The sequence below is a fragment of the Orcinus orca genome, chromosome X, assembly GCF_937001465.1.
Source record: "Orcinus orca chromosome X, mOrcOrc1.1, whole genome shotgun sequence".
Taxonomy (NCBI): Eukaryota; Metazoa; Chordata; class Mammalia; order Artiodactyla; family Delphinidae; genus Orcinus; species Orcinus orca.
In genome coordinates this window covers 62,921,971-62,945,922 of record NC_064580.1, presented here as the reverse complement: position 1 = coordinate 62,945,922, position 23,952 = coordinate 62,921,971, and the positions used below count along the sequence as shown (strand labels likewise).

Genomic DNA, 23,952 nt, shown 5'->3' with positions numbered 1-23,952 from the left:
TTAATCTATTCATCAGTTGATGGACATTTGTGTTATTTCCCCCTTTGGCTTTGTGAATAATATAATACTGCTATGAACATTCATGTACAAGATTTTCTGTGATCAAATGTTTTCATTTCTCTTGAGTATGTACCTGGGAGTAGAATTCCTAAATCACATGGTAACTCTATGTGTAACTTTTTGAGGAACCGACAGACTAATTTCCAAAGCAGCTGCACCATTTTACCTTCCTACCAATAGTGTTATAGAGTTCCAGTTTTTCCACATTGCTCTCAACACTTGGTATTTTCTCTCTGTTTGATTCTAGCCATCCTAATGGGCATGAAGTGGTATCATTGTGATTTTGGTTTGCATTTCCCCTGATGACTAATGATGTTGAGCATCTTTTCATATGGTTATTGGCTATTTGTATATCTTCTTTGGAGAAATGTCTAGTCAGATCCTTTGACCACCTTAATTGGGTTATTTGTCTCTTTTTTTTTTTTTGGCCATGCTGCGCAGCTTGTGGGATCCTAGTTCCCTGACCAGGGATCGAACTCGGGGCCACAGCACTGAAAGCACTGAGTCCTGGCCACTGGACCACCAGAGAAGTCCCTATTTGTCTTTTAATTATTGAGTTCTTAGAGTTCTTTATATATTCTAGGTACAAATCCTTTATCCAGGTACAAGATTTGCAAGTATTTTCTCTCATTCCTTGGGTTGTCTTTTCACTTTCTTCATGGTATCCTTTGAAGCACAAAAGCTTTTAGCTGTTTTTTTAAAAATATTTATTTATTTATTTGGCTGTACCAGGTCTTAGTTGTGGCATGCAGGCTCTTCAGTTGTGGCATGCATGTGGGATCTAGTTCCCCGACCAGGGATCAACCCGGGTCCCCTGCATTGGGAGCGTGGAGTCCTATCCACTGGACCACCAGGGAAGTCCCCAAGTTTTTAGCTTTTATGAAGCCTAATTTATTTTTCCCTTTGGTTGCTTGTGTGTTTGGCATCATATCTAAGAAACCATTGCCAAATCCAAGGTCATGGAGATTTATACTTATATTTTCTTCTAAGAGTTTTATAGTTTTAGTGCGTATATTTAGGTCTTTGATTCATTTTGAATTAATTTTTGTGTATGGTGTGAGGTTGGGGACTACTTTCATTCTTTTGCACATGGGTATTTAGTTGAAAAGACTATCCTTTTCTCAGTGAATTGTTATGGCATCCTTTCAAAATCTTATCAACTGTAAACCACTGAAGAATTTTAAGCAGAAGAGTGACGATTTCTTTTATGTTTTAAGACAATATCACTGGCTGCTATGTAGAGAATGTATTGGAGGGGCCAAGAGTGGATGTAGGGAGACCAGTGAGTAGGAAGTTGCAGTTATCCAATCCAGAGATGATGGTGACTTGGACCACAGTGGTAGTAGAGATGGGAGAGAAAGACACAGGTTATATTTGTTTTTGTTTGTTTGTTTTTTAACATCTTTATTGGAGTATAATTGCTTTACACTGGTGTGTTAGTTTCTGCTGTATAACAAAGTGAATCAGCTATACATATACATACATCCCCATATCTACTCCCTCTTGCATCTCCCTCCCACCCTCCCTATCCCACCCCTCTAGGTGGACACAAAGTACCGAGCTGATCTCCCTTTGCGATGCAGCTGCTTCCCACTAGCTATCTGTTTTACATTTGGTAGTATATATATGTCCATGCCACTCTCTCACTTCGTCCCAGCTTACCCTTCCCCCTCCCTGTGTCCTCAAGTCCATTCTCTATGTTTGCATCTTTATTCCTGTCCTGCCCCTAGGTTCTTCAGAACCATTTTTTTTTCTTTTTTAGATTCCATATATATGTGTTAGCATATGGTATTTATTTTTCTCTGACTTACTTCACTGTGTATGACAGTCTCTAGGTCCATCCACCTTGCTACACAGAACTCAATCTCATTTCTTTTTATGGCTGAGTAATATTCCATTGTATATATGTGCCACATCTTTTTTTTTTTTTTTTTTTTTGCGGTACGCGGGCCTCTCACTGTTGTGGCCTCTCCCGTTGCGGAGCACAGGCTCCGGACGCACAGGCTCAGCAGCCATGGCTCACGGGCCTAGCCGCTCCTCGGCATGTGGGATCTTCCTGGACCGGGGCACGAACCTGTGTCCCCTGCATCGGCAGGTGGACTCTCAACTACTGCGCCACCAGGGAAGCCCTGCCACATCTTCTTTATCCATTCATCTGTCAATGGACACTTAGTTTGCTTCCATGTCCTGGCTATTGTAAATAGAGCTGCAGTGAACATTGTGGTACATGACTCTTTTTGAATTATGGTTTTCTCAGGGTATATGCCCAGTAGCGGGATTGCTGGGTCATATGGTAGTTCTATTTTTAGTTTTTTAAGGAACCTCCATACTGTTCTCCATAGTGGCTGTATCAATTTACATTCCCACCAACAGTACAAGAGGCTTCCCTTTTCTCCACACCCTCTCCAGCATTTATTGTTTGTAGATTTTTTGATGATGGCCATTCTGACTGGTGTGAGGTAATACCTCACTGTAGTTTTGATTTGCATTTCTCTAATGACTAGTGATGTTGAGCATCCTTTCATGTGTTTGTTGGCAATCTGTATATCTTCTTTGGAGAAATGTCTATTTAGGTCTTCGGCCCATTTTTGGATTGGGTTGCTTGTTTTTTTGATATTGAGCTGCATGAGCTGCTTGTATATTTTGGAGATTAATCCTTTGTCAGTTGCTTCATTTGCAAATATTTTCTCCCATTCTGAGGGCTGTCTTTTCATCTTGTTTTTAGTTTCCTTTGCTGTGCAAAAGCTTTTAAGTTTCATCAGGTCCCATTTATTTTTGTTTTTATTTCCATTTCTCTAGGAAGTGGGTCAGAAAGGATCTTGCTGTGATTTATGTTATGGAGTGTTCTGCCAATGTTTTCCTCTAAGAGTTTTATAGTGTCTGGCCTTATATTTAAGTCTTTAATCTATTTTATTTTTGTGTACAGTGTTAGGGAGTGTTCTAATTTCATTCTTTTACATGTAGTTGTCCAGTTTTCCCAGCACCACTTACTGAAGAGACTGTCTTTTCTCCATTGTATATTCTTGCCTCCTTTATCAAAGATAAGGTGACCATATGTGTGTGGGTTTATCTCTGAGCTTTCTATCCTGTTCCATTGATCTATATTTCTGTTTTGACACAGGTTATATTTGGAAAATAAAGTTAGTAGGGCTTGGGGGACTGTTGGCTAAGGGGTGAGGTGGTTAAAAAGAGGGAGAAGTCAAGGATGACTCATATCTGGTTTGGAGATCAAGGATGATCTTTCTCTTTCTAGCTTATATGGCTAAGTGGATGGTAGTGTCATTTATTACCACACAAATGGGGAAGCATGTTTATTTATTTATGCATTCATGCATGCTGCACCAGGTCCCAGTTGTGGCACACAGGATCTTAGTTGTGGCATGCAGCCTTCTTGGTTGCAGCATGCAGACTCTTAGTTGTGGTATCCATGTGGGATCTAGTTCCCCAACCAGGGATCGAACCCGGACCCCCTGCATTGGGAGCACAAAGTCTTAGCCACTGGACCACCAGGGAAGTCCCGAGAAGCACGTTTTAAGAGGGGAAATAATAAGTTTAATTTGGGATTAATTGAATTGGAGGTGCATGTGAAACTTTCAAGTGGAGATGTCCAGAAGGTAATTGGAATATGGGTCTAGACTAGAGCTTGAGGGCAAGCCCTGGGTTGGAGAAAGTGCTTTAGGAGTTATGAGCACATAGGTGGGAGTGGAACCTCTGGGAGACGATGAGGAAAGAGTAAAAGGAGTGAGAAGAGGGCCCAGGACTGAGCCCTTGCGGAGGAAGAATAGGAGCCTAAGAAGGACACAGAGAAGAAAGGGCCAGCGATGGGGGAGGAAACCAGGTGGAATATACAGGAATCCGGTGGAAGGAGGGAATTGTAAGGAGAGAGTAATCAATAGTGTGAATAGAGGTCCAGGAAAATAAGGTCCGAGAAGTGCCCATGTATCTTCCTGTTTCGATGCTCCCACAATATAGGTTGGTTGGTTTGTTACTGTATGTGCAATAACCTTTCCACATACATTTCCTACAACTAATGCGTGAAGTTGTTACTGGCAGTGTCTGGTGGATATTTGTGTCTTCTTAAGTGGTGCCAGCTTTCATTGGCATCTTCTGTGCTCATCTTTCCCATCCTGAATTGAGGATATTGAAAGCTCAACTGTGGCTTGGATTCCAAAATGGACTCTAAAGTGTTCTTAGACTAAATGTTCAATCCGTTTCCTTTCTTTCTAATCTTCTACCTATCAATCTCTCTCTATATATATCTTTTTTAAAACTTTTTTTTTTTTTTTTTACAGATACGTGAAAGAGGCCAAAGCAGCAACTAAGAATGGAGATCTGGAAGAAGCACTTAAACTTTTCAATTTGGCAAAGGACATTTTTCCCAATGAAAAGGTGATGAGCAGAATCCAAAAACTACAGGAAGCCTTGGAGGAGTTGGCAGAACATGGAGATGATGAATTCACGGATGTGTGCAACTCTGGCCTGCTGCTCTATCGAGAACTGCACAACCAACTATTTGAGTACCAGAAGGAAGGTGTAGCTTTCCTCTATAGCCTGTATAAGGATGGAAGGAGAGGTGGTATTCTGGCAGATGATATGGGATTAGGAAAGACTGTTCAAATCATCGCTTTCCTTTCTGGTATGTTTGATGCTTCACTTGTGAACCATGTGCTACTGATCATGCCAACCAGTCTCATCAGCACGTGGCTAAAAGAATTTGTCAAGTGGACCCCAGGAATGAGAGTCAAAACCTTTCACGGTCCTAGCAAGGATGAACGTACCAGAAACCTCAGTCGGATTCAGCAAAGGAATGGTGTCATTATCACCACATACCAAATGTTAATCAATAATTGGCAGCAACTTTCCAGCTTGAATGGCCAAGAGTTTGTGTGGGACTATGTCATCCTTGATGAAGCACATAAAATAAAAACCTCATCTACCAAGTCAGCAATATGTGCTCGTGCAATTCCTGCCAGTAATCGCATCCTCCTCACAGGAACCCCGATCCAGAATAATTTACAAGAACTGTGGTCCCTGTTTGATTTTGCTTGTCAAGGGTCCCTGCTAGGAACATTAAAAACTTTTAAAATGGAGTACGAAAATCCTATTACTAGAGCAAGAGAGAAGGATGCTACCCCAGGGGAAAAAGCCTTGGGATTTAAAATATCTGAAAACTTAATGGCAATCATAAAGCCCTATTTTCTTAGGAGGACTAAAGAAGAGGTACAGAAGAAAAAGTCAAGCAACCCAGAGGTCCAGCTTAGTGAAAAGAGTCCAGATGTTGGTGTCATATGTGAAATGCCTTCCCTTTCCAGAAAAAATGATTTAATTATTTGGATACGTCTTGTACCTTTACAGGAAGAAATATACAGGAAATTTGTGTCTCTAGATCATATCAAGGAGTTGTTAATGGAGACACGCTCACCTTTGGCTGAGCTAGGTGTCTTAAAGAAGCTCTGTGATCATCCTAGGCTGCTATCTGCACGGGCTTGTGGTTTGCTGAATCTAGGAGCTGTCAAATTCTCTGTTCAAGATGAAATTGAAGGGGAAGATTCCTCAGATGTGGACCATATTGATCAAATAAGTGATGATGCACTGATGGAAGAATCTGGAAAAATGATATTTCTAATGGACCTGCTTAACAGACTGCGAGACGAAGGGCATCAAACTCTGGTGTTTTGCCAGTCAAGACGAATTCTAAACATCATCGAACGCCTGTTAAAGAATAGGCACTTTAAGATATTGAGAATCGATGGAACAGTTACTCATCTTGTGGAACGAGAAAAAAGAATTAGCTTATTCCAGAAAAATAAAGATTACTCTGTTTTTCTGCTTACCACTCAAGTAGGTGGTGTTGGCTTAACACTAACCGCAGCAAGTAGAGTGGTCATCTTTGACCCTAGCTGGAATCCTGCAACTGATGCTCAAGCTGTGGATAGAGTTTACCGAATTGGACAAAAAGAAAATGTTGTAGTTTATAGGCTAATCACTTGTGGAACTGTAGAGGAAAAAATATACAGAAGACAGGTTTTCAAGGACTCATTAATAAGACAAACTACTGGTGATAAGAAGAACCCTTTCCGATATTTTAGTAAACAAGAATTGAGAGAGCTCTTTACAATTGAGGATTTTCAGAACTCTGCAACCCAGATGCAGCTTCAGTCTTTGCATGCTGCTCAGAGGAGATCTGATAAGAAACTAGATGAACATATTGACTTCCTGCACTCTTTGAGGATAGCTGGAATCTCAGACCATGATTTGATGTACACACATGACCTATCTGTTAAAGAAGAGCTTGATGTGATCGAAGACTCTCACTATATTCAGCAAAGGGTTCAGAAAGCTCAATTCCTTGTTGAATCCGAGTCTCAAAATACAGAGTTCTTAATGGAAAGACAAAAAGCTGGAAATGAGGGGATATGGCTGAGAGAACCTGTATTTCTTTCTCAAACAAAGAAGAAATGCCATGAATTAAATAAACCACAGCCTCGGCCTTCACCTGTTCTACCAACTTACCACACCCAGGAAGAAGAAATCAGTCACCAAATGGCAAGTGTAATCATTGAGGATCTGCCCGAAGAGAGTGAAAAACAAGATCTCGCCAGGAGAAAGATGAACGTTACCATCCCACAAGATGGTAGGCACCCGTGTGCAAGTACATTTGATGCTGATTTTGTAGCTACTTTACCCAAGGGGTGTGAAGATGTAGAAGAGATTTGGACTGACTCTGTATCAGGAATGGCTCTCCAAAAAGAGGCATCGCAAGAGGGGCCTATGCGGGAGGCACAGCAAGAAAGCCCTCAGGGAAGTTTCAATTTTTTACCTAGCAAGTCAGTCAGAGCTGATCTTGGGCCAAATCTAGATCAACTAGAGGAGGATGAGATTTTACATCACTGCAATCCCTGGCCTGCTAATCCCGAAATAAAGGAATATCAAAGACAAGAATCAAATGTATCTGTTATTAAGATAGCTGATGATGACTTAGCAGCAGCCCACAGTGCACTACAGGATGCTCAAGTGAATGAGGCCAAGTTGGAAGAGGAACCTTTAGCATCTTCAGCACAGTATGCATGTGACTTCAATCTTTTCTTGGAAGATTCTGCAGACAATGGACAAAATTTTTCCAGTCAGTCTTTGGAGCATGTGGAGAAAGAAAATAGCTTGTGTGGCTCTGCAGCTAATTCCAGAGCAGAGTCTGTGCATAGCAAAGCATGTCTCAGTGTGGATCTTTCTGAGAAAGATGATGAGCCAGAAGAAGTAGTAGTTAATGTGAAAGTCAGAAGAAAAGCTAGATGTATCGATTCAGACGATGAAGTTGAACATGATACTTTTATTACAGATACTTCAGGCACAAACCCATTCAACACATCTCCCTTCCCGTTTTTATCTGTAAAACAATTTGATGCCTCAACTCCCAAAAATGACATCAGTCCACCTGGAAGGTTCTTTTCACCTAAAATATCTGATAGTTTAAATAAGTCTATAAACTCTAGAAGATCCCTGGCTTCTAGGAGGTCTCTTATTAATGTGGTTTTAGACCATGTGGAGGATATGGAGGAAAGACTTGACAATAGCAGTGAAGCAAAGGTTGCTGAAGATTACCTGGAGGAAGGAGCGGAGGAAAGCAGTGGTGAAGCCCCAGAGCATACAGAAGAAGATCCTTCCAGAGAAACACTGTCTTCAGAAAATAAGTCTAGCTGGTTAAGTACACCTAAGCCTGGTGCTCTGGCTCAGGAGACCTTTCCTGGTGACCCTGAGCCTTTGTCTGGTGGACAGTTGGTTGACTCTCCCCAGGATGAGGCACTGGAGGCTGCAGACGACTATGAGACTCTTGTCTTGCGTGGAAAAGAACTGAAAGAGTGTGGAAAAATACAGGAAGCCTTAGACTGCTTAGTTAAAGCACTTGACATAAAAAGCTCAGATTCTGAAGTCATGCTCATGACTTTAAGTTTGTATAAGCAACTTAATAAAACTTGAGAATATAACCTGTTTATTGTATTTTAAAGCAAAACTGAGTATAAGGTAATTTGTTCCCATAATTGGATTCTTTGGGAGCATGAAGCATTCAGGCTTAAGGTGAGAGAAGTCAAAAAGGGAGTTTTTGTTTCCAACTTTTTTTTGTAAATTTTGCCTTTACCACCTGCTCCTGCTTTCTCCTATACATATATTCTGGTATTCTGAGCACGAGGTTAATATTTCTTTACTCAAATATTCTTGTATTTTTCTTTTAGGCATACTCTATAAACGTAATAGAACTGTGTTATTTCTAGAGAAATTTTTGTAACATTACTCTGGCCATTTTAAATTTTATTCTGAAAATGATCAATTTTGTATATCACAGTTCAGATAATATTAAAGTTACTTTTCATTTACTTTCTTTCACTGAGATGATTGATATTGGCAAATGCATATAAAAATTCATTTAGGCAGAAGTTTGTCATTAGTATTCCAGATCTAAGACCCACTTAACATGCTATTGTAGGCTCTCGGTTCACTATAGCCGAAGACTAGGATAAGCTACCTGGTGCTGGGCTTCTTTATCACAGGTACCCTACCCTGGAGTCCCTTTGCCTACCATTTGGCCATCCTTTACTCACCACCAGCTGCATTCTGACACATGCTAGCACATTGTATCTTTGGGTTGTAGACTGAAAAGGAGTTAGTTTGGTTCCCTCCCAGAAACATAAAGTGCAGCACAGCACTCTGTGCTCTGTCACTGGAGAATTTATCAAGTACTGACTATGTATTAGGTACTCTATACAGGTTTCTTGTTTAATCCTTTGAGGTCGAGGGTAGCATTTCCATTTTTTAGTTGAGGAAATGGCTCAGTGAGGCTGTGACCTGCCCAAGATCACGCAGTAAGGGGTGAAATGGATTGTTAACCGTGTGTTACCTAGTGAAAAGCCACTATAATAATTGACCTTTTTTTTTTTTTAGCGCTTTAGTTTTTCATTATTTATTTATTTTGGCTGCACTGGATCTGTGTTGCTGTGCACAGGCTCTCTCTAGTTGCGGCGAGCAGTGGCTTCTCTTGTTGCAGAGCACGGGCTCTAGGCATGCGGGCTTCAGTAGTTGTGTGCACGGGCTTAGTTGCTCTGAAGCATGTGGCATCTTCCTGGACCAGGGCTGGAACCCATGTCCCCTGCATTGGCAGGCAGATTCTTAACCACTGCGCCACCAGGGAAGCCCCTAGGTTATTTATTGATAGTACAAAATTTTGCTCTTACCGAAAGAAATTATTACAGTCGCCCCTCAGTATCCAAGGGGGATTGCTTCCAGGACTCCCTGCAGATACCAAACTCCACAGATGCTCAAGTCCCTTATATAAAATGGTGTAGTATTTACATATAACCTACACACATTCTCACATGTACTTTAAAATCATCTGTAGATTACTTATAATACCTAATACAACATAAATATAAATTGCGAATAGTTTGTAGATACAGTATAAGTGTTATGTGAATAGTTAGGCCTGTGCATGGCAAACTCAAGTTTTGCTTTTTGGAAGTTTCTGGAATTTTTAAATTAATTTTTGGCTGCGTTGGGTCTTCGTTGCTGCCCGTGGGCTTTCTTTAGTTGCAGCAAGTGGGGGCTACTCTTCGTTGCGGTGCATGGGCTTCTCATTGTGGTGGCTTCTCTTGTTGCGGAGCACGGGCTCTAGGAGCATGGGCTTCAGTAGTTGTGGCTCACGGGCTGTAGAGCACAGGCTCAGTAGTTGTGGTGCACGAGCTTAGTTGCTCCGCGGCATGTGGGGTCCTCCCGGACCAGGGCTCGAACCCGTGTCCCCTACATTGGCAGGCGGATTCTTAACCACAGCGCCACCAGGGAAGTCCAGCCCTGGAATTTTTAAAAAAATATTTTTGATCTGCAGTTGGTTGAATCTGTGAATGCAGAACTGTGGATACAGACGACTAATATTTTAGGGAGGGTGATATGATTGAATACATGTCATTATTGAAAAAAATCCCGGTGATAACACTGTATGATTCAGCAATTCATAGTCTGCATCTAACTCCAGCTCACTGTTTCCCTACATGGACTGAATGGCTGTGGTGCACGGGCTTAGTTGCTCCGCAGCATGTGGGATCTTCCTGGACCAGGGCTCAAACCTGTGTCCCCTGCATTGGCAGGTGGATTCTTAACCACTGCACCACCACGGAAGCCCCTAGAGATGGTTTCTAAATTAACTTATGGGATATACTGAGAATCAGATAAAGCAGTTCTCAGAGGGAAGGGACTAACAGGTTAAAAGGAGTCTGCTTGACTTATCTTTTTTTCTTTATAAACGTCAAGTTTTTTTTTTGGTAGGAGTTTATTAATTAATTAATTTTTTTTGGCTGTGTTGGGTCTTCATTTCTGTGCGAGGGCTTTCTCTAGTTGTGGCAAGCAGGGGCCACTCTTCATTGCGGTGCGCGGGCCTCTCACTATTGCAGCCTCTCTTGTTGCAGAGCACAGCCTCCAGATGCGCAGGCTCAGTAGTTGTGGCTCACAGGCCTAGTTGCTCCGCGGCATGTGGGATCCTCCCAGACCAGGGCTCGAACCCGTGTCCCCTGCATTAGCAGACAGATTCTCAACCACTGCGCCACCAGGGAAGCCCCTGCTTGACTTATCTAAAAGAACCACTGACTGAATACCTACTGCTGTGCACACCAACATTTACCCACCTGATTCTGCACCCACAAACCCATGATGACAGAGTTCATAAAATACGAGGATTATTCAACACCTTTTAAATAAATAAACAACGTATAAAACACATGTAGTCTTTCATACAATTTTATTTTCTCCCTTCAATCATTATAATATGATACCCGAATTTTGTCTTAACTGGAGGATCTGTAAACACAGGCTTATCCGGCACACTTATAGGCAAGGCGAATGCTGCTTCTTGAAATGGTCCCACCATGGACCCTCTGGTCATCCAACCCAAGTCACCCTGAAAAACCCAAAAGATTTGTGATGTCAAGTGGCCCTGAAGAGGGCACAGTTCTACTGTAGCTTGAGAATTTCCCAACACAAATGCTAAGGTTCCTAGCTTTATTCATCTGGGCTGGAGAGAAGTAGGCTCGACAAGGACAAACAGGGCTGAACCCTGGGCTGAACATACAAACACTCACAATGTTGCTGGGTGTCTGTTAGTTGTGCAAGTTTGGTTATGCCTAGGTTTAGACAAAGGTGACCCGTATTCAACTGTTCACAAGTTGGACATTTCTGCTTTTTTAAGATCTTTAAACTAAGATACGGCTAAAATTAATGGCGAAACAGAAATAATCCCTACTGCTGTGTGTCCTCCATGGGGACCGTGTTAAATGATGAGTGCACCATACCCCTTGCCTGGCTTTATCTTCACTATATTGTGTGGCCACTTCATTGAATTTCATTCCAGACTTTAACTTTTCCATGGCTTCCAAGATTTTTCCATGTTTTTCACACAGAATGTGTCTGACCTACAAGGAAAAAATATGTTCACGTAATACATGGAGACCCAAATGATTCCTTTCCTCACAGTACAGCAGTCATGTCAGGACTACCCCCCACTAGTGAAAAAAACACATTCGCTCATGGCAACGGAAAATCCTGGAAGTCTGCCCAGTTGGGTGATGGCCACAAACCCATTTCCCATATCAAGACAATATTTCAGAACCCAGATTTAGATGGAAAATGGGCACCTGGCTGTGGGAAGCTCCCAGCCTTTACCATGTACCTCAATGGTAACTGGAGGAGGAAACATGATAATGCTTGAGAGCTTAGGTCGAGTCAAATCCCCACTCTCCTGTATGATCTTAGGCATTTTTTTTTTAGGCTGTACCTCACAGCATGCAGGATCTTAGTTCCCCAGTCAGGGATTAACCACTGAACCACCAGAGAAGTCCCTTAGGCATGTTTTTAAACCTCTAAATGTTTCCCCATTTGTGCACTGAGATAACAGTACCTGTATGTTCTCATAGGGTTGTGAAGATTGAGGTGATGCAACTAGCACTCAATAAAGGTTAGCTATTATTTCATCAGAGTGGGGATGATATGAAAAAAACCCACCAGGAAATACTTTTCACCAAAAGAGGCCCAATGTATAAAGCCTCCCCACAATTTAACACTTTGAAAACGAATCATATGTTGAAGATTAAGAATACTCAACCCGGGGACTTCCCTGGTGGTGCAATGGTTAAGAATCCGCCTGCCAATGCAGGGGACACTGGTTTGATCCCTAGTCAGGGAACTAAGATCCCGCATGCCGCGGGGTAACTAAGCCTGTGTACCACAACTACTGAGATTGCCCGCCTCAAGCAGAGCCCGTGTGCTGCAAAAACTACAGAGCGCACGCGCTCTGGAACCCCTGCACCACAACTACAGAGCCCACGCAACCTGGAGCTTGCTCGCCACAACTAGAGAAGAGAAAAACCGCACGCCACAACTAGAGAGAAGCCCGCGAGCTGCAACGAAAGATCCCGCGTGTCGCAACTAAGCCCCAACACAGCCAAAAATAAAATAAATAACAAATAACTCTTTTTAAAAAAGAATACTCAACCCTAGAGAAGTATTCAAATGTAACCTATGTTTACATAAAGCCATGTTTTAAAAAAATCACTATATCCTTAAAAATGATTTTGTCAAGATATCTGTTTTGTAGGATTTCCCATTTCTCTGTTCTATTCAAATAGAATCCGTTATTCATTTCTTACTGTCGTGTACTAGGGTGGGGGCTAAAGGTGTCTCCCTGTAGAGACAGACAAACCATGGCTGTCCTCAGGATTCAATTACTGAAACTGGGGGTGAGAGGATCCCTGACTGGAAGAGCGACACAGGAGATAGATACAGCAAAGGAAAGAATGTATCAAAAAGTAGGGCTCAGGGAGGCAAACTTCTATAGAATGTGTCCAGCACTGTCCACGGGAGACAGGGACAAACAGTCTGGACACTAGAGCGATACATGTTGGGGGACGAGGATGGCTTCTCAGACCTCATCTTGGCCTGGCTAAAACACCTTCTCAACTGCCTCCGTCTTTCCGCTTCTACACTCACAAAGCAACCTTCTGGTTCAATGATTGGGAAAGTGCACACAGCATTCATGATCATAGAAAGGGGATCCCATCCACCACTTTATAAATGAATAAACAAGTATTCTGCTTTAGACAGTTTGATGGGTTAGACATAATGAGTCTGTAGTACCTGTGGAGTTTGCAAGTGTGACCGACCAACTGGCAACTGTATGAGACTCGTGTCTTAGGAGAGACCAAGTTCCAGAGAATGTGGGAGTGATGAGCATGGAAGTAGCAGCTGACGCTATGGGAGGTGATGGATCACCCTGGGAGGCTACACAGAATGAGAAGAGGAGGAAAGCAGACTCAAGACATCCGTGGAGAATATCAATGTATAAGCAATAAGCAAAGAAAGAAGCTCAACAAGCATGATAAAAACGAAGGGCCAGACAGGTAGAGAGAAAGGTGTGTTAAAAGAAACCAAGGCAAGAGAAAGTTTCAAGGAGGAAATGGTCAACAGGGTTAAATGCTTCAGAGTGATCAGGTTAGAAGTACAATCAATTTAGCAATGATTGACTGAGGACCTTAGCAAAAGCTGTTTCAGAAGAGTAGTAAGTGCAGAAGCCAGGCTTCAGCAACTGACTGAGGAAGTAACAGGAAGCAGGCCGGTAATGTGGGTGGGGTTTCCCCAACTAACTGAGTTAGAAGAGAAGGAGAAAGGGCTCTAGTCAAAGGGAAAGGGTCACAGTCACAGATATATTTTAAAGGTCCCTGGCTATATTTTCAGAATGAAGGGAAAGATGCAGTAAAGAGGGAAAGGTTGAAGACAGAGCAAAGAAAGAGGGTGGAGATAAATGAAGGAGCAAGGCTAGGCATTCAGAGCACTGCTGGAAAAATCAGTTAGCCTTAAAGGAAGAGAGGTAAGAGAGATGAGGGAGGTGTGGGTGAAGATAACTTTGTTGGAAGGGGGCTGGGAAGCCATGAGTTCGTGACTAAAGTTCTAGTTTCCATTTTCTTGTGACAATTATGACAATATTTCAGTTATCGAGTACTTAATACTCGCTAGGCACTGTGCTAAGCACTTTACATGTGTGAGCTCATGAAATCCTCACACCAACCCCACGAGACTGGATCAGTGTTTCTCAACTCTGGCAAATGTCAGAATCACACCAAGAGCTTCTAAAAAATACATCAAGGTCCAGTCCCCACACGCCAGAGATTCTGAGGCAGCTGGTCTGGGGTGGGTCCCTAGGCACTGAGACTTTTAGAAGCTCTTCAGGTGAATCTGATGTACACAGGGGTTGAGAACCCTGGATGAAGTTGTCTGCTGACTGACTGGAGGAGGGTGGTGGATGGCTTGAGGCAAGTGGCAAAGGATCGCTGTGCAGTACTGAGGGCCCAGCTCAGGTTAGAGACCAGGAATCAGTGGCCCCAACCCCTGAGGCTGTGTGACTCTCCAGTGGGGCCCAGCAGTTCTGGGTCTGAGTGTAAAGAAAGTAGATAATTGGATTGATCCTGAGCTGTAGTCTGGCAGGTGGATGCAGTGGATGACCCAAAGAAAAAGGAGGTGGGGCTCCTTGATCCTGTGGTCAAACCCTTCCATCTAATTTCCAGCCTACAAGACATACAGGACTTGGAGAACAGACATGAGGCCTTAGAGAAGGTGAGGCGAACAGGGCAGGCTTGAGGGCCTGCCTGGAAGTCTGTGTGTGGAGAGGAACAGGACAGGATTGGGGGAAGTGGGAAGTGAGGGGAAGGAAGGAAGTTGTGGTCGGCAGGTGGGTTTCAGAATCTGGGCAGCTCTAGTGACACAGGGCAGGGGTGGGTTCAGGAGTGGGGTCTGAAGCAGAATAGCAGGATGTGGAAGGAGCCTAGATCCTAAAAGGCTGGAGGGTTTGGGGTCCCTCCCCTGCTGGGGCCTTCACAAACACTGACAACCCAGCTGTACTCTAGCAGGTGAACAGTTCAACACACTATGGCACTTCCATTCCACGGAACACTACTCAGTAATACAAAGGAACAGACTATGGATACACACAACCGGAATGAAATCTCCAGAGAACTATGCTGAGCGGAAAAAAATCCAATCCCGAAAGGTTACACACTGTATCATTTCACTCATATGGAAATCATAAAATTACAGAAATGAAGAAGAGATTAGTCACTGCTCTGGGGTCAAGGAGGGGGCAGGGGTAGGGGTGGGAGGGAAGTGGGCATCACTATAAAAGGGCAACAGGAGGAATCCCTGGGGTGATGGAAATGTTCTGGATCTTGACTGTAGCAATGACAATCTCCTGGTTGTGCTAATGTACTAGGGTTTTGTTAAGATGTTACCATTGGGGAAACGGTAAAAAGTACATTTACATGTATAAAAGGTACATCTACCTTACAACTGAATAAAAGTCTAAAATTATCTCAAAAGAAAAAGCTTAACAAAAGAGTTTAATCCTAATTGACTTTCCTAGCTAATTACATGCCACTCCTTTCCATATACCTCAGGTATAGCCACACTGAACTTATTTTTTTCCAGAAAGGACAAGATGCCTCTTTAAAGCCATATGCAGTGGAGCAGTCTCTTAGGTTAGGTGCTTGTGAAAGTCAGCACATAACAGTCAAAATTACCCTACAACAACACTTATGAAGATGGTGTACTTGAAACCAACACGTCAGCCCTCAGTAAGCCCAACACAGCCTGTCTCCCCAACCTGTGTTGTAACAATGACCGCTTCTTCAGCTGGACCCCAGGACGAAGTAGCTGGCTTGCATTCAGGCACCATGTTTTATGAAAATTATCTTTGGATACCAGAATCCCACTTTACATGGTTGGATATTCATACATGAATGGAGGTCGACTATGGAAAATCAAATTCATGTCTCCCATCTCTCTCTCTGGGTTCACTGAGTAGAAAAGTGGGCAGAATGGCCCACACTCTTTACATTTGCTCTCCTTTTCTTTGGCTGCATGTGTATGGGTGCATTTATATGATACAACTCCACTACAGCTCTTCTCATATAGCAATGAAATTTCTTTACCTAACTGCTCCCGACTAGACTGTGATAACAGGGACCATCTCTTATCTGCTTTTTTTTTAAATACCCAGAATTTAATACACTGCTTAGCACAGGGCAGATGTCACTAAATCTTTAATGAATGAATGAATCAAAGTATGGAACCCCATAAACTGACTGAAACGTGGTAACTGCCTTGTTACGTAGCACTAAGCGGTATAATTCTGTTTGCAGATTATATTTTCCCAGGGCAGACACCCCTCTGGCACTAGGTCAAGTACTTCAAGTAATTATCTGCAACCATCTCCCCTCATTTTCATGGTCAGGGCTCTGGCTTGTAGCTCACCAGCAGGGGAGCTATCTAATGAGACCCGTGCCTTTGCCTGTTCATCTCAGTTCTTCGTTTTGTCAAATATTATTTCGTCCTGAGAAATAATTCATTCACTTACTTGGGAAGACCTAACAACACATTTTAAGGAAAAATACTAGAGTATGAAGAAATTCTGGATGTCTGAGAAAACATTTGAGAAAATATTTAAAAGGAATTACTTTTCATAAATGAAAGTGATCTATTATTTTCCACTTTTGTGCTATCGTACATCAGTATTAGGTTAGCCTTAAAATGAGTTAAGCATACTGTCTTTTCCTTTTATGTGAACCAAAATAACAAATGTATATTATTTATATTTAACATGAAAAAAAGGAACAAGTAACTCACCTTTACTGCATTGCCACCACCTTTGGGACCCTGCGCCTTCTTGTCAGAACTATCACTCCCAGAGGCTGCTTTTCCTTTAGAGAAGAGATGACAGGTACTCATTTAAACTGCACCTTCACCGTGTTATGTACAGAAAAGTTCAACACAATAGGAGTTGATACTTCCATCATAGCACCAAGCTTCAAAAGGGAACTCTGTAGACACTTTACTACATCAAGCTAAATTAACCTGTGACTCACCTCTTAAAACAGGGAATTTGTGCCCTACATAAACCCTTCAAGGAAAATGGATACACAAGTGAGTGTGCTAATAGTTGAATGGGAGCGCCAAAAGCCTGGCCCAGATTCTCTGGACCCAATATGAAATCCTGCCTTCTAAGGGCAAACCCCTGAGCTCTTGTGAGATTTCTAATAAGCACTGCAACTATGTATCTGAATACTCACAATTCCAGTAAGTAAAATCTCCAAGAATATATTTTAAATAAAGATCAAATTTCCCACCACCCATATTTGGCTAAAGAACACATTGATGTCCAAACTCCTGGAGTCGACTACATTGCCTATTGATACCTTCCTAAGAAAAGATATCGATATTCAGATTAAGAACCACTGGCAGCATTCTATATTTTACTACTGTGTCATTTTGCTACTATGCCAACTTCTGTATTGATGGCAGCATACTTACTGTTAGAGGCTGATATTCCTAAGAACTATTGTTGGATTAAGTGTTCAGTTCAATAAACATTTCCTAAATAACTAAGTTCCAGGCACTGGGGATACAAAGATGAACAAGCCATGGTACCTTCCTTCAGGGAGCTCATATACTACTGGGGAAGATGGTTATGTAAAGTTATGTAAAATAGATCTTTTCAGGAGAATGAGCTATGCTCTATAGACAGGGGGCTGTGGAAGCACAAAGGGACATTTTAGCCAGTCAGGGAAGCTTTCCTGGATGAGTAGGAGCTGACCAGGCAAAGAAAGGACAGAGGTGAGGAGACATTCCAGGGTGAGGGAACAGTGTAGTATGTGCAGGTAACTATGGGTGAAGCCAAATCTGAGGTGGGAGTGCTGTGAGATGAGCGCAGGGGAGGTGGTTGAGCATTAGGGCATGAGGGCCTGTAGGCCCCATTAAGGAACTTGGAATTTATCCTAGAAGTAATAGGGAGCCATTGAAAAATTTTATTCAGGAGACTCCATCTTACTTGTCTTAGGATCTCCAAAGCCTAGCACACAACAGTTGTTCAATAAATGCTCAACCAAACTGAAAATCCAAAATGCTGACCACCAAATGCCTAAGAAAATGTTACTGCCAAAGGAGTTTTATTACACCAAACTCTTCAAGGGGTTTGCTGTATATTCACTCTAGAACAATGATACCTTCCAATTATTACATCCTCTCCCCCACTAGATGCTGTCATCTTCTGACTGCCACCTCACTCCCTGATTGACTGACAACTCTGGCAACTTCAGGCTTCCTTTCCACCCTCACCACTGTCATCATCTTGGATGACCTCACCATCTATGCAGAGGAATCATCCAACAGTCTAATCTCACAGTTCTGGACCTCCTTCCCAAATGCCCATGCCTTTTACTCCAGGCCACCTGTTGCCAGGGGCACACGATGGAACTGTGCCACTCAGAACTAGTAGTTCAGTCTCTGGCTACAACTCTGTTCTTCCAGCTTTCTCATGCCTCATTCCCACAACACGGGCTCTTTAATTTCACAGAACCGCCCCCCCACATTCAGTCCCTTTATCCTGCTATGTCCCCCTAGACTATCAGACTTCTCATTCCCTTCCCAGTCTGGATCCCATGCTTGATCATCTGAACTGCGTCCCCACTGGCACCCTTAATTCCCTTGTGCTGCTTTCCTTCTATTATCATTGTCCAACAAAACCTCAACCTTGGCTCAAGTCTACACCTAGCTCTTTTCAGTCCTGTATTGTGCCACTTATATGGTACTAGGTAAATCATGACTAAGCAGATCGTGTCCTCTACAAATTCATGGCCTTCAATCTTAGGCTCTCAGCCCTGAGGGAAATCCTTTTGTAAGTGTTTCATCCCCTTTCCCATCACCCCAACGACTATTCCAAACCTTTACCACTCTCAAGACTCCTACCCAGTCCCTGCCCCGCAGTCTTAAAAACTACATCCCCATGCTTTTTAATCAAAACCCTCCAGAGAAGTCCACACTGACTGTCTCCAACTTATCACTTCCTGGTCAGTCTTCTAGTAACTGGCCACCCGCTGCCTCCACCCCGGACCCCGAGGACCGCCGGTCTGCTCCCTCCCCCACGCTCCTCACCCAACCCCATTCTCCTTGGTTGCTCTGGCTGCTCTACCTTTCCCCCGTTTCCCAGATACGCTTTTTCCTTTCGGCGGCATCTCCGAAATTCGCCGTCGAGCTCTCAACTGCTTCGGTTACCGCACAAAGCCCCTTCAGGCCCCACCGGTATGTCCTAAACATATGCCTGAAAGTAACATCGCAATTGGCCATCCTTACTGTGGCTCCGGAAGCAGGCATATCTTGGGACAGGCCCGGTCCTTTGGCTCTAGGGCCAATGGGGGCTGAAGAGTCTGACCAATAAGGAGCTTGGGCCGGGTAGAGGGGCGGAGTCAAAGGTTGGGGCCGGGGCGGGAGACCCAGCCTCTGCGCTTTTTGAACTTCTTCTACATGCCCTTATTTGCCCCCAGTCTCCCGCTTCCCTACCCACCTCCTCGATGCGTGCGTAGTGAAAGCCGCGGACCTCTGCAGTCTCTCCGCGCTGGCTGTAGCCAATCCCACGGGGCCGCCAGACAAAGGCAAAGCAGGAAGAGCAGTGGCGGCCGCCTCTCCCTCCTGCGCCCTCCTACATACGGGCCTACACTCCCTTATGGGTTTCCGTTTTTAAAGTTTATTTTGCAGCCTGTAGTTGACTGGGTTCAAAAGGTACTTTTTTTTTTAACATCTTTATTGGAGTATAATTGCTTTACAATGGCGTGTTAGTTTCTGCTGTATAACAAAGTGAATCAGCTATACGTGTACATACATCCCCAAATAACTAGTGTAAAGCTCTCGGTAGAGACACGAGAAATGGCTTTAAGGAAGGTTACAGACCAAGCTATAGAATATGATTCTTTTTTTAAGAAAAGGCATCTCGTGTACTATATAATATTTGCTTATAGAGGACAGGAAGACTATCCAGCAAAACGTGACCAGTGGTGCCAGTGCAGTGTATGTTTCTGCACAGTTTCCAAAATTTCTGTAATGGTACAGCGTAATATAGTTAAAAGCATGGATTCTGGACCTCCTGGCTTCAAATCGCTGCTCCACCATTTGGTTACTAGCTCTGTGACCTTGAGGAAGTTACCTCACCTCTCTTTGGCTCAGTTTCATCATCTGTAGAATGGAATTGATGATAATAATACCTTCTAATAGGGTGTGAAGAGAATTAAACAAGTTCGTATTTGTAAAGCACATAAAACAACGACTAGCTTGTGGAGTGTTAGCATAAGGTGAATGAGTTTTGAATTTATGCCCTCAAACGTTTTACCCTTATCCACAACCCCTCTCCTCCCAATATAAGGTCAGGGCTTTTCCTCTACTCCATGAGATAGCTGTCCTAGCTTGCCCCTGCCAGCCAGAATGTATAGGTCCTCCGTCTCAGAGTTTAGTTTTTGGATACAGTCTTGTGGGACTTGGCATGCTTCATGCCCAGACTGGGAGATCAAGTATTTCTGAGACTGTGCCACCTCCAACTCATACATTACAAGCAGCCCCCTCATGTTGTACTGCTGTCATTTCTGAACACGTTACAGCTTAGGCACTCCTTGTTTTGGATTGGGAGTGATCAACTGTGGGGAACACATCCAGCGCTGAGGAGATCATTGCTCCCCCACTTCTGAGGTGGATCCCACCTGTGTATTGACTTTCAAAGTTCAGCTGGGAGATGGGGCGGGTTGACAATGACAGTATGGCCTCATGTTCATCAGTTCATCCACAGCCAGGAGGCCGAGGGGGCACCTTTACTTCTGGTTTTTCTTAGGGGACAGCCTTTCCTGCAACCACTGGCTATGGCAGTCTTGGAGTGGGAATGAAGCAAAGTTCAGACCCCAATGAAGAGCCAGCATTAAATGGCTGACGTACCTGGCAAATGCTTGGTGCCTGGAACGTTGTGAGAGTTCTGTGCATTCCAGCAGATAACAACAACAGTAATAAACAAGCCTGTGTAAGTGGCTGAATGTGCCCAAAGCAGTGCCTAAAGGCCAGTAGTTCAAAGGAGAAAACGATGGGCATAGGTCCAGGGGTTTCGAGGTCAAAAGCACTTTAAGACTGATAAAGTCATGTACAATCTCAAGTATGCAGTGTGCATCGCAAACATCTTAAGTGTTAGCTTTGGGATGTGAGTTTATGGCTAACTTTCATTTTTTTTTCTGTTTAAATTGTATTCTGCTTATATGAATTGGCATATGTATATATATATTTTTATTCAAGAAAAAAGATAATGCTATTTGTAAAACAAACAACAAAAAAGCTAGCCTCTATACAGGGTTAAGTCTGCACCAGTCTGTGGAGGCCAGCTGTGGAGGAGTCTGTGGGAGCAGAGTGACGAATGAACAGCAAGGCGGGCAGGGGGGCAGAGAGGAGAAAACTTCAGCCTCGAAACCATGGTAACGACTGCAGGAGTGTGCACAGTGAGTCAGAGCCAGGGATGGCTGCCAGTCGTATTTTCTATTAATTATCTCCTCAGACTGATTCTTCCACACATTTCTTAAATGAGGAAAATCAGGCAGGGAAGCTGGCAGCCCTCTTCCCAGGACACAAGTTCACAAACCTTGACCCAAACTCACTGTCCCGCCCCACCTGCTCCACAACCAAAGGGCTGCAGTTTCTTTCCCGTTTGAGATGCCAGCAGAGCTTATTCTGAAAGGGGGCCTTGATACAACAAAACACAGAGCTCTAGTTGATCCCATTCAGAGGAGGTCAGTGTATGGGGAGCTCTGGGCCCCAGACTCTAGGGACAAAGGTAGAAAAAGGTCACCTTTGGAAACTGAAACCAGGAAAATTCAGTACATGGTAGATGAGAATAGCCACCTGCAAAAGTAGCCACCCATCAAGGCACATGGATGGAGGGATATTGCTGATGGGATGGATGTGTCTCCTGAGCACAGTCAGTGGGCAGAAAACTTTCTGTCCCTCTTCATGCTGTTGTAACATGTCTGGCATGAGATAAGCTTTGAACAACTGTTTTTTAAAAAAATTTACTTATTTTATTATTTATTTGGTTGCACCATGTCTTAGTTGTGGGCTCCTTAGATGCGGCTCACAGGCTCTTTAGTTGCAGCTCGAGGGCTTCTTAGTTGTGGTATGCAAACTCTTAGTTGCAGCATGCATGTGGGATCTAGTTCCCTGACCAGGGATTGAACCTGGGCCCCCTGCATTAGGAGCACAGAGTCTTAACCACTGTACCACCAGGGAAGTCCCAACAACTGTTTTTTTTGTTGTTTTAATTTATTTATTTTTGGCTGCGTTGGGTCTTCGTTGCTGGGTGCAGGCTTTCTCTGGTTGCGGCCAGCGGGGGCTACTCTTCATTGTGGTGCATGGGCTTCTCATTGCAGTGGCTTCTCTTGTTGTGGAGCACGGGCTCTAGGCGCGTGGGCTTCAGTAGTTGTGGCACACGGGCTCAGTAGTTGTGGCACATGGGCTTAGTTGCTCCGCGGCATGTGGGATCTTCCCAGACCAGGGCTCGAACCCATGTCCTCTGCATTGGCAGGCAGATTCTTAACCAGTGCACCACCAGGGAAGTCCAACAACTGTTTTTTTAAAATAAATTTATTTATTTATTTGTTTTTATATTTGGCTGTGTTGGGTCTTTATTGCTGTGCGCGGGCTTTCTCTAGTTGAGGCGAGCGGGGGCTGCTCTTCGTTGCCATGCGCGGGTTTCTCATTGTCCTGGCTTCTCTTGTTGTGGAGCATGGGCTCTAGGCGCGCTGGCTGCAGTAGTTGTGGCTCGTGGGCTCAGTAGTTGTGGCTCGCAAGCTCTAGAGCGCAGACTCAGTAGTTGTGGCACCCGGGCTTAGTTGCTCCGGGGCATGTGGAATCTTCCCGGACCAGGGCTTGAACCCATGTCCCCTGCACTGGCAGGCAGATGCCCAACCACTGCGCCACCAGGGAAGCCCAACTGTTTTTTTAAAAAGGGCGTCAGAGAAGAAGATTCCATCTAGGTTTGTCCAGCATTGTCTAAGCAAAAGAGCTGCAGTTTCTGGAGAACATTAATATTCCAGTGTCTAGTGAGGAGGATTTTTTTTGGAGGCAGTGTTCATTTGAGGCAATGGTGACACAAATGGCATATGTGGCATGAGATATCTTCATGATCTCTCTTAGTTTTCACAACAGTCTTATTGGCCAAGAATCATCAGTGCCATTTCAGAGCTGAAGACACAGGCTCAGAGAAGTTAAGTAATGTGTTCAAGTTTTCACAGCTAAGGACTGTGGCACTGTTGGGCTCAGAACTTAGGGCTGTGTGACTTCTAAGCTGGTACCCTCTGCATGATGACACTGCTCCAGGCTTTGCCATCCTGTAAATGAAATTCAAGAACATCCAGTTCCCTTTGTTCTGAGTGCCTGTTCTCCAAGTCAGCTTCCCAGGGACCTCTGTGCCCAAGAGGTGCCAGGGCCAAGTTATGGCCCCATCATGAGACAGAAATAAACTCACCTCTGGTTTATGTGTCAGTGTATTGGTTCGGAGTAATCTAGAAGGTGATTGCCTCTGCCTATAGCGCTGTACCTCCCAAGCCCAGAAGCACAGAGGCGAGGAGAAGGAACACGGTGTGGGTGGGGGCCAGTGGGCAGAGCGAGGTAGCCGAGGCAGAGGTGGGACGGTTAGGAAGAGGTCTTCTGTGCCCTTGGGAACTGGTCTCCATGTCCAGTGGATTCTGCCTCCTAAACAGCTCTTTCTCCACACCCTTCATCATTTTATAGTGAACAATGAACACTTTGCTAGGATTCAGCAGTCATCTCTTGTACTGGCTCCTGCCCTCTTCCCTGCTGCTGCCACCTTTTGCATGTTCTCCAGACTATTGGAACAGCCTCCACATTGGTGTCTCAGCCACCAGTCTCACCACCCCCTCCAAACTACCCTCCCCAGCAACTGATAGAGAGCTCTCAGAAACACAGCTCTGACCCTCCCCCAATGAAGACCCTTCAGTG

General features: G+C 43.9%; 2 protein-coding genes and 1 non-coding gene across 3 annotated transcripts in view; 1 reads left to right on the top strand and 2 right to left on the bottom strand.

Moving 5' to 3' along the window:
* ERCC6L (ERCC excision repair 6 like, spindle assembly checkpoint helicase) overlaps positions 1 to 8,424 on the top strand; it is a 50,315-nt gene extending 41,891 nt beyond the window's left edge. The window contains exon 2 of the mRNA XM_012538966.1: positions 4,353 to 8,424. Coding sequence (XP_012394420.1) covers positions 4,353 to 8,034 — 3,682 coding nt within the window. The 3' untranslated portion in view covers positions 8,035 to 8,424. The remainder of the gene's footprint in view (positions 1 to 4,352) is intronic.
* A 2,396-nt stretch (positions 8,425 to 10,820) lies between these two features.
* PIN4 (peptidylprolyl cis/trans isomerase, NIMA-interacting 4) lies at positions 10,821 to 19,243 on the bottom strand. Its single transcript, XM_004285557.4, has 4 exons — positions 19,106 to 19,243; positions 16,765 to 16,838; positions 11,388 to 11,507; positions 10,821 to 10,996 (listed from the first exon to the last, which is right to left on the bottom strand). Exons 1-4 carry the CDS (start codon positions 19,146 to 19,148, stop codon positions 10,838 to 10,840), a joined length of 396 nt encoding a protein of 131 aa, XP_004285605.1. The 5' UTR covers positions 19,149 to 19,243; the 3' UTR covers positions 10,821 to 10,837.
* A 2,905-nt stretch (positions 19,244 to 22,148) lies between these two features.
* TRNAR-CCU (transfer RNA arginine (anticodon CCU)) lies at positions 22,149 to 22,221 on the bottom strand. Its single transcript has one exon. It is a non-coding gene; the product is annotated as a tRNA-Arg (tRNA).
* Positions 22,222 to 23,952: the final 1,731 nt, after the last annotated feature.